This window comes from Apteryx rowi, unplaced genomic scaffold, assembly GCF_003343035.1.
Source record: "Apteryx rowi isolate R43461 unplaced genomic scaffold, aptRow1 scaffold_79, whole genome shotgun sequence".
NCBI lineage: Eukaryota > Metazoa > Chordata > Aves > Apterygiformes > Apterygidae > Apteryx > Apteryx rowi.
The window spans coordinates 956,908-970,600 of NW_020451082.1; the positions used below are offsets into that span (position 1 = coordinate 956,908).

General features: G+C 37.6%; 1 protein-coding gene across 1 annotated transcript in view; it reads left to right on the top strand.

Moving 5' to 3' along the window:
• KCNK2 (potassium two pore domain channel subfamily K member 2) overlaps window positions 1–13,693 on the top strand; it is a 108,934-nt gene that overhangs the window by 82,373 nt on the left and 12,868 nt on the right. Inside the window, exons 5-6 of the mRNA XM_026088852.1 lie at window positions 2,433–2,619; window positions 12,201–12,340. Of these exons, the coding sequence (XP_025944637.1) occupies window positions 2,433–2,619; window positions 12,201–12,340 (327 nt within the window). The remainder of the gene's footprint in view (window positions 1–2,432; window positions 2,620–12,200; window positions 12,341–13,693) is intronic.

The following is a 13,693-nucleotide window of genomic DNA, read 5'->3' on the forward strand; positions in this document are numbered from 1 at the left end:
ATGCTTTAGTAACCTGTAATAAAAGATTGTAGGTTTAACTATTACCTAATGTTCAAAGCATGTATGAAATAGCATTTGTCTTTTGATGTGTAAAGTATCTCTCCTATGACATTTTCACGGAATAGTGAGTAAGCAGCCTGAATTTGTAGCTGTTTGCATCAGCACTGCAAGTTTTAGAAGGGTTACTTTTCTGCAACAAGCAGTAATGTGTAACATGCAGGACACTGTTTTTCTATATAGGAAGGGTCTGCCATGGCTTTATTTTGATGCAAAGCAAGCTGGGGCTGTGCTGAGTAGTCTTATTCAGTAGATAAAATACAAGCATTAAAGATGTTAAGAAGGCACAAGTCTCTGGCTCAGAGACATCAGTTCAAATCCAGACAAGTTATTGGTGAATAACATCCATTTGCACTGAGAATTGGCTAAAAAGGCAAGAACATTTCATGAGAACATTTCATTTTTATCCTTTCTGCTTTTCTATTCTAACTACCTTTTATATTTCATTTAAAATTGCAAAAGGTTTGAGACCAATTATTTGCATTGCTTAGCCCACTGTTCATGGGGATGATGGTTCTTTTTTTTTTTTTTCTTTTAATGGACATATCCATACAACAAAACCCCCAACATAAAAAACAGCAGCTTGCCCTTGCCCCCTTATTGCCAATCTCTGTATGAAAATGCTGATCTATATGTTTAAATCTGAAATACTCCCTTGTTCTGTTTACTAGTTCCTCAAAAAAGGGACTGGGAGACACTGATAGGTCAGGGTAGGGAATCTCATGTTGCCATAACCTGAGCTACTACTGTGATTTGGGTTACAAGAGCTGGACTTTGGTCTTGCTGACCTTAAAACGGTTTTCATTGGCACTGAAATACAATAAAATATATATCATGAACAGTCAAACACTTTTCTGATTTCATTTTTGATCTGCTTTTATGGAGGCTTCCAGTTTTGTGCAATTCCTTGCTTCCTTTAATTTGAACTAATGTGCTYGGATGGATGGAAAACTCTTTGGAAAACTGTACAATTTGGAAATTTTCAGTGTTTCATTGTCAAACTGGAAGGGCATGTCAAGTAGGATTTTGCAGTGGTCTATTCTAGTGTTGGTATGGTTAAAATTTTCATTAATACTTTAGACAACAGATAAAGCTTTTTGTTCATTAAATCTGCAAATGATCTCAAGCCGAGGAAAACTAAAGATTGGAGAACTAGAGTTAGAATTCAAAATGATCTTGGAAAATTTGAAAAGCAGTCTGAATATTTAGGTTTCAATTCAAGAAGGGCAAGTTTGAAGTACTATATGTTGGTATAATAAAATATTCCCTTACATGTCAGGAAAGAGTTGATTAGGTACAATTTTGTAGAAATGTTCTGAGGAATCTAGGGGCTCTTAAGCTAATATGGGTCAATGTCATACTGCTGTGAAAAAGCATACATCATAGTTAGAAGTATAAATAGGAGTGTAAAGAAATAAACAGGTAAAACACATGAAAGGATCCTTTCATTATATTTTGCTCTAGGATGTCTTCAGTTTTATGTCTAGTTCTGAACACCACACCTAAAGAAATGTGTGGATTTCTTGGGTGGAGCAACAAGAATGGACAGGTGAAGAAAGGAAAATCTGAAAGACACATCTTTATTTGGTCTCAAGAACAGATGTCTGAAAGAAGAGCAAAATAGTGAATTACTCCCTCTGTCTGCCTTGGATAAGACCATAAATAGTAGACTCAGATTACAGCAGATGAGATCTAGGTTAGGCATTAGGAAAACTTTCTGATGAGGAGGAGAGTTGAGCATGATCGCATATTGCCTGGAGGCATCCATCAATCTGTATCATTGGAGACTTTAAAGAGTCTAGACAGTAATGTGTCTGGAATGGCTTAGGTGGAGTTGATTCTGTCTTGAGGCAGGTTTGGAATAGATGATCTCTTCAGGTCCCTTCTAGCTCTATTTTCTGTGGTTCTGTTTAGCCAGTTATCTAATTAGAGAGAACTGTATGGTCAAAATTCAACAATTTTGCTCAGTTATCTGCGGATGCAAAAAAGCAGAGACGTGACAGGTGCAAACACTACTTGAAGCCCACTCAAATGTAGCCCAGCAAGCCAAACTTTAGAATGATCAACTGTTAATATTTATGAATGTTGCACATGCCATTCACTCAGACCGCAAATCCAGCCACAGTGAAGAGGCCAGCACTGCCCTGCACTTCTTGCTAGCATATGTTTGCTTGGATAGACATGCTTGCTTTGAAAACCCTTTCAAAATCAAATCTTGCTTTGATTTTCCTGATTGTCTGGGAATTGTAATGCACTGTTCTCTTGAGCAACCATAATGGTCATTGCTGTGTGTGATAGGTGCTTATGCACGACGGCGCAATTTTATTAACGGTGGGTTTCCTCTCTTTCCCCTTCCCTCTCTCTTTCTTTCATAGAAATGGAATGTGAGTCAGACAAAGATTCGCATAATTTCAACAATAATATTCATACTGTTTGGCTGTGTGCTGTTTGTTGCACTTCCTGCAGTTATATTCAAGCACATAGAAGGCTGGAGCACACTAGATGCAATTTATTTTGTGGTTATCACTTTAACTACCATTGGATTTGGTGACTATGTTGCAGGTAAGGTTTTCTCATAACTCATGATATTTTTCACAGGGATACATGGTTTGCATTTTTATTTGTTTTGGGGTGGACACAACTCTRATGTATGTTGTGGTGGAGGAGTTCGTGCCTCTCTCTCCCCATTTTACCCTTTATCATTCTTGTGTCAGGGCACATGTGATGACCCATCTCCACATTGGATCATGTGGCAGTGCAGAGACAGGAGGTGGGACAATGAAATACATGGTTTCTGATTCTGCCTACTTAATTTTTTCTTTCTTGTACCCTTTCAAAGATGCTTTACTTAATCTTAGGTAGATTTTTTTTTTGGCCTTACAGATTGAGAGAAATGTAAGAATAAGTACAGTATTTTAGTCTGCTGAATATTTATTGCTTTTACTGAGAGTCACTTAAAGAAAGGTCTCATATTGATGAGTTATATGACATAAGTTTTGTGTGTAGCTCTTACTTTTGAATATTGTTCCAGAGTTGTGCTTCTGCTGTTGCAACCTCTCTGGTGGTGTCCTCTCTTTCTATGCTTTTTCTTTTGTTTGCTTTGTGTGCATTGTCCATGTGTATTTTATAGTGTAAGCAGAAGGTTTAGCTTAACACATAGATACTGTGTCCAACACTTATCATTCTATTAGCCTGGATTAGATTGGTTGAATATAACTTTGAGAAACCTTGCTAAGAAATGCTTGTGCCAGTTGTCTGCATAAAGTTGGTTGGTTGGTGATTTTTTTTTTTTTGGGGGGGGGGKGGGGRGGAGAAAAATAAAGAATCTTGTTCTGAGGAGGGTCCTGTTCTCCCTGTTCTCAGGCCAGAAATGAGTAAGTAAGCATGTGTTGTCTGTGTTGAGAAGGTGTGTTGACCCCAGGCAGTGAAATGAGGGACAGAAGTTTGAAGCTTCATGCTGTGTGTCTGAGACTTGCTCTCCTGGGCCTGATCTCATGCTCCCTCTGCCCCAGTACTGTCATCTCTCCCTCTTGTGAGAGATGCCTCTCTCCCACGCCTGGACTCTGTGTACCAGGCGGAGGTGACTGAGAAATCAGCTTGCTCTGCCTGCAACCTGCAGTGGGAGAGAGGGACAGCAGTGCTGAGCCGCAGTCAGTGAACTCTTCTGCTGGAGGGAAGAGCAGACTGCTACACAATCCGGTGCACAGCTGCCCCATGGCCCAGCATGTGGGTCTCGCAGGTTGAGTAGCTCCTCCTAGTAACTTGCAGGCCTGAAGTTTGCCTTGATGACAGAAATGTGATTGGTCCTGTTGCTGTCAAACATTTTTCAGGTTTGGGAAGTCCTGCGGAGACCTCCGTTTTTTGGCATATTCATAAATGATGTGGGTAAAATGTGCAGAAATTGAACTAAAGTGTGGATGACATTAAGTTATTCAAGCTGTTTAAAAAAAAAAAAAGACATGAGAAGAGTTGCCTAAGGTTCTTATAAATTACAGGACTGAGCTATAAAACAGCAAATGAAATTCATTTTGATAGCTGCAAATAAATGTACCCCCCTCCCCCCCGGTCTTCATGTGCAAAGTGAGGAGCTCTAAATTTGAACTTATCATTCAGGAAAGAAAGGCGCTGGATGACTGACTCCATGACAGCATCCATTCAGTGCTGGGGTGGCCAGCTAGGCAAATGCAGTATCAGGAACGGCTATGCAAAAAATAGCGCACAAACCAGAAAAAGTATTTATGCTCCCTTAAAAATTGATAGCTTTGTGTACCTCTTGAATACCATTTGAAGTTCTTCTTCCTGCATCTCAGAAATGATACAGTAAAAGTAGAAAAGATACAAAGAAGGGTATCAAGAATGATCAGGAGTATAGGATGTTGCTTGTATGAAGAATGACTAAACAGCTTAATACTCTTCAGCCTTGGAAAGGAGGTGAGCCTGAAGGACACCTTTAGACCTTTAGTGGTCTAAACAAGGTACGAAGGGAACAATTGTTCGTACTTCTCACAATGCAAAAGAGCATTGAATAAAATTATGTGGAGCCCAATTAAAAACGGACAAGAATAATTGTCACATACAACTTCATGTTAAACTGTGGGATTCACTGTCACAGGATATTGTGAGTGCCAAAAAGTCCACAGGTGTGATTGAGAGATTAATGGTGAAGTCCATCAGAAACTATTAAACAGAACTGCATCTTTCTCTCAGAGCCCCTGAGCATTCTTCTCTAGGCAGCTGATGTTAGCCCTATTGGTGAGAGGTATGGGTCGAGCTGGCACTTTGTTGTGACTCAGTGCAGCTATATTATTATGTAGCATTCCAGGAGGGGGAAGGAAAAAAATGTACATTTTCATTTTCTGGTTTTTACTTGCATAATGTGGAAAGAAAACAGTTTGCTCAAGGAACCTTAATTCTGTCTTTTTTTTTTTTTGAGGTCTAATGTCCTTTGTAATATTTTTACATAGTTTTAGGGAATATGTAATGTCTCTGTATTTCTTTTGAATGTGTCTGACTTTTCCCTTTCCCTTTTCCTTCTCCTTTCCCAGATTGCTGTTCTTGCTTCCATTTTTGTCTTCAGGAATTTGTGATTCTGATCAGATTCTGACTAACACCAAATCAAAAATTTATGCTGTTTCAAAGCCAAAAGTCTGGGTGTTTTATACTTGCTTTCTTTTTTTTTGAGAAGTATGTGTGTGGCAGGGAATAAAAATAGTAGTGTATAAAGGCCTGGTTGTATTTACTGTAAGACATTATGTGAAATGGCCCACTTGGCTCTAACTGGAACACTGAGTACATCCATCATTACTCTCATTATGAATTTCTGCAGAATTTTCTATTTGTAGACCACTTGATATAATAATTTGTTCCTACAGGATGTCCCTTTAAAATTTTACTGTGAAACACATTCTCTTTCTACAGAATGTCCTTGAATTGTGGTGTTCTATAGCTTACAGCCTTTTATGGTTCACTTCATATATATTGATAAATTTAAAATTCCACTGTACATGTGGGCATGATGTCAAAATGGCATGAAAGTTTTTATTTTCTTTTAGAGTAACATGCACAAGAGTTGTATTCATACTGTAATATATTATTGACTTTGAGAGTTTCATTGTGTAGGAATTGGATTTGTACTTGCAGTAATGATGCTCAAGAGAACAGGGCCTGTGCTTTTTGGGAAACTGGATTAGACTGCTAATGCCATCAAAATGGTGAAGTTTAAAATGGCCATCAGACAGCATTTTGTCAGAGATGAAGTTGACAAAAAGTTGATTCATCATTGTCTTCCTTGGGTGAACACACACATACTCAGTTGATGGCAGAAATTTGAAGGATTTTTCAAATAGCTTGTTTTTTCTTGTCATTCCAATAGTTAATTGTCTTAAGGCCTAGGTTTCCTTGTTATGAGAAAGTGTGCAGAATCTTTGGAAGTTAATGACTTAGTTGTCTTCATGATTTTTGGTTTGCTCATTTTTCTTTTAGATTATTCAGAACTGGCTTACAGACACTAAGTGCCATTGATATACTTCACCTGTAACTTGTAGGAGAGAGTGCTTTGGAACAACTGACTGCTATAAACAGAGCTGGAACAAGAATTTAGGCTTAAGGCATGTATTTGTGTTTAAGGATGTAGTAGAGGTTGTCATGATAAGAGTATTTCATCTGATGGAAGCATCTTAAATTGTTGTACCTCTACAACATGACATTTCTGGGGTGTGACTTGTCACAGTGAGTCATGCAGCATGCAGAAAGGAGCATTAGTCCACTTCTCAGTGTCTAGGTGGCAGTGCATTTGGGGGAGGGAAAAAAAAACAAAAAAACCTCACACTGGCACTAATTTATTCCCTTTCCTGATTTTTCTTGGCAGAAGGGCATGCTCCTTAAATTATATTTAGAGTATAAATTTCCTTCTTCCACGCAGAATTGTAGTTAGAACTAAAGCAGAGTGGTGGGCAGTGGTTCTTCAATTTGCAATTATAGCTGAGTGAACTCTTTTGCCAAATATTTTTTTGGCCAATTCTTGTAGCATACTGGAGCTCTGTGGGATATTTCATGATTCTGTGTCAATTTTGGCTCAGAAGGTTCCCTCAAAAACCGAAGTATTCAGTACTAGCTTTAAAAGATTAAATATTCCATTCCAAAAATGTTTGTCTTAAAGTACTTCCATTATGTGTTATTTTATTCTTAATCCTGGAAAATAATATAAAATGTTCTGTATCAACTAAAGCAAAATGTTTCATTTGATGCAATATCAAATTTTTTGCTGAAAATTTCAAAATACTTTATTCTGAATTATTTTTCTGGGAAATGTCATCCCAGAGAAGAAAAATTATATTTACAAGCCTTATATGCAAATCTAATGCTCATGATAACATGTGTATTGGGGATAGAAAAAACTTTTTTTTTTTTTTTTTTTTTTTTTTTTTAAAATATGTTGTCATTTTTCACTAGCATGGAACTCGCTATGTTTTGTTACCACTGGACTTAAAAGCTGAACAGAAGCCCTGAAGAACTTTTTGGGAGGTAAAGAGGAGAGTGTTTCAAAATAGTTGTTCCAAAAGGGAGTCAACAGAAGAACTTAGGCTTAAGGAATGGTGTTAAAGGCTGTAGTGTGGGTTGTCACAATAGAAATTCTTGTCAATTCTTCAGAATTTTTCTACTAGTTTATCTGTACTGGAGAACCACTGTTTTGTTCCCAGGAACCAGCAGGCTAAAACCCCCTTTTGTATTTAGAATCTAGGTTGTCATTTGGATCCTATGGAAATGTTAACTGCAGTTTCCACCAGCAAGAGAAATCTTAAGGCAAATATAGAAGACTGTAATCATTCAAGGTGCATGCAAGGAAGGCAAAGATGAAGAGACCTTGCATTGCAAGTGCAAGAAAATAAGTGTACAGTATTCCAAAAAACAAAGTTACRTTTGTCTTGTGAAAGGGATTTTTTTTTTGGTGCCCTAATGGGGAAATAAATCACTTTTGTAAATGAAGAAAGTGTACTACTGCAGTTTTTTTGCAAAGAAAATGAAGTAAGAAACTGTATTAAAGGATTAGTCACCATCATCTTTTGAAAATCAGGACAGACATATTGTGTCAAACATCCCTTCTCTTACTTTGAAGTGAAACCATTGACTTTAATACTACAGAACAATTCAAGCCAATATTATAAGTGTTCTATGAAAGAGAAAAGCAAGAAAACTTTGTGTCAAATGTGTCATTTTTCATGTAATGAAAGATATTCTTGGGTACTAAAGTTAGCATCAAGGCCAAAATATGTATAACATGAGAATATATTTCTCATATGCGCAGATAACTGCATTGTTAATTGCAGCACAGATTGGAAAGTATTGTCAAATTTCTGAGGGAGATAAGCTAGCAGGTATCAAATATAAATTAGATTAGATGTCCAAAATGACTAAATTAGGTGGAGGTTGGAAATGTTAATAGCATATCAGTAGTCTGTTTCACAGCGGGCATAATGACATTAGAAGCTTACATTGCAATCAATCCAATTTAATAAATTGTGGAATTTTGCAAGTCTCCACTTTGAAAATGTATTCGAGGTTTTTCTCCTATTTCATCTTTGTTTTTTAGCTATTACTTCTTCACTGGTTTTGGCTGTAAATGAATCTGGTGTATTGCCATTTTAATTCAGATATTTGGGTCTGCACTGATCAGAAATGGTCCAAGAAACTAAGATATGTATTTAAAGGTAGTGCACAAGAGYCAAATTGCTTGGCCTGAGATCCAATTTGAATAGTCCTGATAGATTATGGTCTCATTTAAAGTCACAAAACTGGAACTCTCTACCTCTGCTGGCCATAGTGGTCCAGCTGATCTTCTCTCACCGTGTGATATTGCTTACCTCAYAGAAAGGGCTCTGCAGAGGGGAAATGCAGTCGTGCAGAGCAAGAGGTGCGCGTTGAGCATCATGTAAGAGCGCCGCATGCTCCCTCCAGCAGGTTTTGCACCTTTTTGGTGTCCTAAAGTGCTTTTCATCACCTCAGGCCTTCACTTCTCTCATAAGTGGTGTGAACCATGTAGGCTACTTTAAACTTAAGTTAGTGTATGGTGTCTCACTCCATTTCTGTATGGAAGAGTGTTTTATAGCTGTGCTTTGTATTTTGAAGTAGCTCTCCATTTTCCACGGAGTGGAGTCAAGTAACCTGTATGGCCTACTTCTTATTATATTCTCTCTCACTGATAATATAATATTATCTTGTCCCAAGCATGCCACTTTTCCAAGTTCTGCCTAAGCTAGCCTTTCAGCATCCCTTTTTGCAGTCCTCTGAGATAGTTCTTGTCACGTTGCAGGGCCAAAACTCTGTGTCTCTTTGGAGTGGGACAGAGGAAGTTTCTTGATTAAGCCAGTTGCCAGTAGTGCCAGGTTTGAGTGATGGACAGCTACTTGTTAAACTGCCATTAAAACAGTTTGGATTTAATCATGTCTATACTCAGAATAATTTATGTTGTTGATTAAAAATAATACAGATAATCCCTGGCTTGAAGGTAAGCTTCTGAATAAATTAGAAGCTTGTGCTGATATGGAATTGAGATGCTCAACACTGATAGGACTTTCTGTTCTCTACTTCTACTTCTGAAGCAAAAATGCACACAAAAAGTGACAACTTCACAGAAATAATTGTATTTTTTTTTATTTTAAGTCAAAGCTGGCTATAGTAAAGATGGGGGGGGAGTGCCAACAATAAAGAAAATTATTTACTTAAAATGTAATTGTTTATATAAAAATGTACTTTAAAGCCCAACCCTCTACCTGATAAACGGAATCTGTCCTAATGCATGCCTGAAATCTTCTCTAGTGCCATCCTTCACTAAAGCACAGAGCTTTTCACTTTGGTAAGGAATAAGTGATTAGGCCAAAAAAATCTATGCCTTCCAATGTCTTTGTTGTCAATGGAAAACCCCACGTCATTTAAAAGTGTAAGAATAGTGGCAGCAGCAAAAAGATAGAATCTGTGCTGAAGATGGATGGGAAAGCCCTTTGATTTCTGAGTTCAAGAGTGCAAAGAGTCAGTGCACTCCAGTAGACCAAATCTCTGAAAAAGGAGCTATGTTTCTTCTCTGTGGGTTTTATAAGCCATTGCAGGCAGATGTGGAACACAGCTGGACAAAAGTTTTGTTTATTGGCCCACAAAACTAAATTTGCCAAACAACAAAATGCAGCTTCTTGCTTCTCAACATTTTGCCTCCTAAGTGGCTRTATAAAATACTCTGCTTTGCAAAATGAAGATGACAGCATTATTAAGAAAAAAATTATGCTATGTAAAATCAATGTAGATGTATCATATGTTGATATGCTTTTTACAATGTATTCTGGTAAATTCATTTGCTGAATTATCTCATCCATTTCAGTACAAATACTTTCAAAGCCATTTATGTGAATTGTAATTCAGCAGTGATTGAATTCCATTTAAATTCAGTGCATTTGGTTTCAGTCCTGTTTTCCTATCTGTGGAATCTTATTTAATGACATTCCCCACAAACTGCGTTATAGCGCTCCATGATGTTTAACCACGTGCGCTGAAAGCTTCCAACAGTCACAGGAGACAGCAGTGGATTTCAGGGCAAACCTTTTTCTCCCTGCTGTTGCACTAAATTCAGCCCTCATCGAGGACTCCCTGAAATTCATAAACCCGATAGCTAATAAAGATTTTATCAGTTAACCCTTTTCCTGGAGGGTTCTTGACTGCCCCTTTCTGACTTCAGAAAAGCTGAAGTCCTTTGGGCATGGCTAGGTGGAGCCACCTCCTGGCCAGACGGTAAACAAAACTGCTAATGGAATATGAGTACGTGCAAACCCCTGGCCCGGTAAGTAACCTTGCTGTAGTGATTATTATGTAATTATCGTGTAATTATGTATGCACTGTGAAGGAAATGCTCCCTGCAGACTGACAGAGATAGGTTCCAATTTCGGCATATAAGCTTTACACACCAAGAATCATAAATCAGGCAAGCAGATACTTTCTGTAGTACTCTATACCAGCATATGAAGAATAGCAATGCATGTGGCTCACTACTAGCTCCTGAGAGAGCTAAGACATGGTGATAATCAACATCTTTTGTATGGCAGTAAGTTTTGGGCAGCTGTCCTCAGCACGATCCCTAAATCCTATTTTACTGGATTGGGGGATGCCATGACATTAATAAATTGGTTTGTCTCTGATATTTTGTTTGTCTTGGGGTGTGACAATCTCGGCCTTTTGGTGGTTAGCTGACTTCTATTCCAGACAGAGTCCTAGCTTGTACCGTACTTGGGACTGTACAGATGTCAATGTGTCCATTTTTGCATCATGGATTCAGCTCTTTGGAAGCCAAACAAACCATTACAGCTCAAGGGTTTTTATTGATAAAATGGCTTATTGACATGAGAATGACAAAACATCCCTCTATGAGGGCTGCCACACAAAAATAACCATCAGTAAAACTGTGTTCTGTTGGTTATTTGTATGTAACCCATGGAATGATTAGATAATAACTAGGAAAAACATTTCTCTTTATGAGAGTTAATCTTGGCAGTATAACAAGGTGCTTTATGTTTTGGGAACAAAGAACATTTTCCTTTGGTTGTTTCAATACAGGATGCAGATAAATAAAGCAAAATATTAGGTACCTGTACCTACTTAAATGTTCCTGAAATGTTTTTAATGTAGTCTTTCAGTTAAAGGGAGATATGTAAATCAAACTTATACTTGCAGAGACCCAAAGTAGGAGCCTGATTTTATTTATCATGGCATRGCTGAATTGCTGCGTTTAAGGCTTATGTTTTGCTGTACTGCAGGATGTGAAATAAAGTTATTTTGTGTTGTCTGAGAGCTCTTGATGAACTTTTTTTTTCTTTTTTTTGGTGGAAATGAGGCATCTGTTCTTTATAGCTGTATTGGAGCTAAAAGCTCAGTACAGGCATCTCTCAGATTTATCCTGGTTTACTTTAACATGTGAAAGGAGGGAAGTGTCTTGTTCTTAGAGCAGTGGGATTCAGCAGAGCTGCCAGCTATTCTGTCCACATCTTTGAATATGATCAGTTCAGCTCATGTCCCTGTACCCTGCTTTCCTCCTCTGTAAAATGGACATGATAATGTTTGCCTGGCCAACAGGCCTAGCTGTTAATGCAGGTGCTATTCTTTGTTGCTAAGGTGGGATTAGCACCATTAGTGTTGCTAATGTGGGATCCCATACTGAAGGGATTCATTTAAGTATTAAGATGTGTTCGAAATCCTTGCAAAATCAGATTTCTCAGGATATGGACATACTGCTTCTGACACTTAAATTTGCACAGCATAATTATTTGAATCAGTTGGGAAGTCCTTTTGTTGAAGCTCTCCTGTACAACCTTTGAATCAGTTTGTGTTCATTTTTAATTATTATGAATGATTAGCAATCATTATCTAAAATTTATACCTTACGTAGTAGCAGTGMTCTCAAAACTGTTTTTTCAACAATGGACGAATTTAGATCATGACGACTTATTTGAATTCAACAAAATATTTAGCTGTCTGTTTTTGCATGGATAAGAAAATAGAAGAAGTCATAAGAAATATAACTGCTATTTTAGGAAAAACTCATTTACAAACAATTTTGTGCCTATGCCTATTAAGTCCTCTTTATTTTTAACTTCATTGTTTTTCAGGGGGATCAGATATTGAGTACCTAGATTTTTACAAACCAGTGGTGTGGTTCTGGATCCTTGTTGGGCTTGCTTACTTTGCAGCTGTCCTCAGCATGATTGGAGACTGGCTAAGAGTCATATCAAAAAAGACAAAGGAAGAGGTAAGAACATTTTAAAGGAGAAGAAATGCTCCTCTTTAAAAATTCTGGTTAGAAGTAAGGTGAGCATGTAACTGCATGCTCTTTGGGCTTGTGTCAAAGCTATTTAGGTGTGAAGTATATCATGGGGCTCAAACAGAACTGTGTAGCTGTCTGGTCAAACATACAGTGCTTTTTACATGACTGCATATTAATTTAGGTAAAATGCATTGTTAATATAAGTGTGTGTGTGTGCATGTTTGCACCTGACTTGCAGGAAAAATTTCTCTACAGGAATTATTCTAGATAGTATAATGAAGTCCTTAATTTTTGAGGCAAAAAACATTCTGCTTCAATTGTTTCTATATAGGATGCAGATAAACCAAAAATATTAAATCATTAAATAGTTATATTTAAGATACCTTTGATCGTCTTATAATGATAAGAGAATAAATGTCTCTCATGTAGTGCAAGGTATTGGAATAAACTATTCAAATATGCCTGGGTGTATTTTACCATAATGTCTTCAGCTGCATGCATCGTTATTTGTATTCAGGTGCACTGCTTTCAGTTCAAATATATTTCTCCTTGTAAATGTGCATCTATCATTYTAATGATGATACAGTATTTTACTTTGAATTTGTCATTTAACAAAATATTGCGCTTTTGGAAAATGTTAGAGGATAAATAAAATTTTCTTTGATTGCAGTTAGCACTGCATATTAATTCCCTCTATTTTAACTTCAGTTCATTTATGCATATCAGTTCATTTGCATTACTCARATATAAAGAATCAAATTTCTTTTCAGTGGAATGAAAATTTCTCTGTTTACTGAGTGTCAGACCACTTGCATGGTGTCTTAAATTGTTGTACCAGCTGTAGGGCATGGCATCAATGCCCGGGGGTAACTTGGCAATCCTCAAGTTCCCAGAGCTTGCCACTATATACCTTCACTCATTACAGTCTCCTCAGGTCCCTCAGAGCCTCTTCCTTTTCTGGAGCAGAGGGCAGCAGTGATGGTGACCGCAGGCAGAGGAGAGAGCGCTGGGGGAGGGCACTTGGGCAGGAGGATTATCTTGTGAGGCACGTGAGGCAGGCAGCCCTTTTACATTGCCCGTGCTATTCTCGTAGTTCTTTATAGTTAGTGGTAGCATTGTGGCAGGCTGCTACAAGTATATTTTTACACTTATTCAGATAAAAGAATTAGCAGCTAACCAATAAGAGGATGTATATCTGAAATGGAGGACAATATTTATTTGTTCAGTTTTAGTTGAAGAGTAAGGGAATTTTGTCTTGCCCCTGCCCTGCACATTTCATATGATATTTAAAGTTTACTCACACAACTAACTTTACTAGTATTCCTCACAGAAATGGAG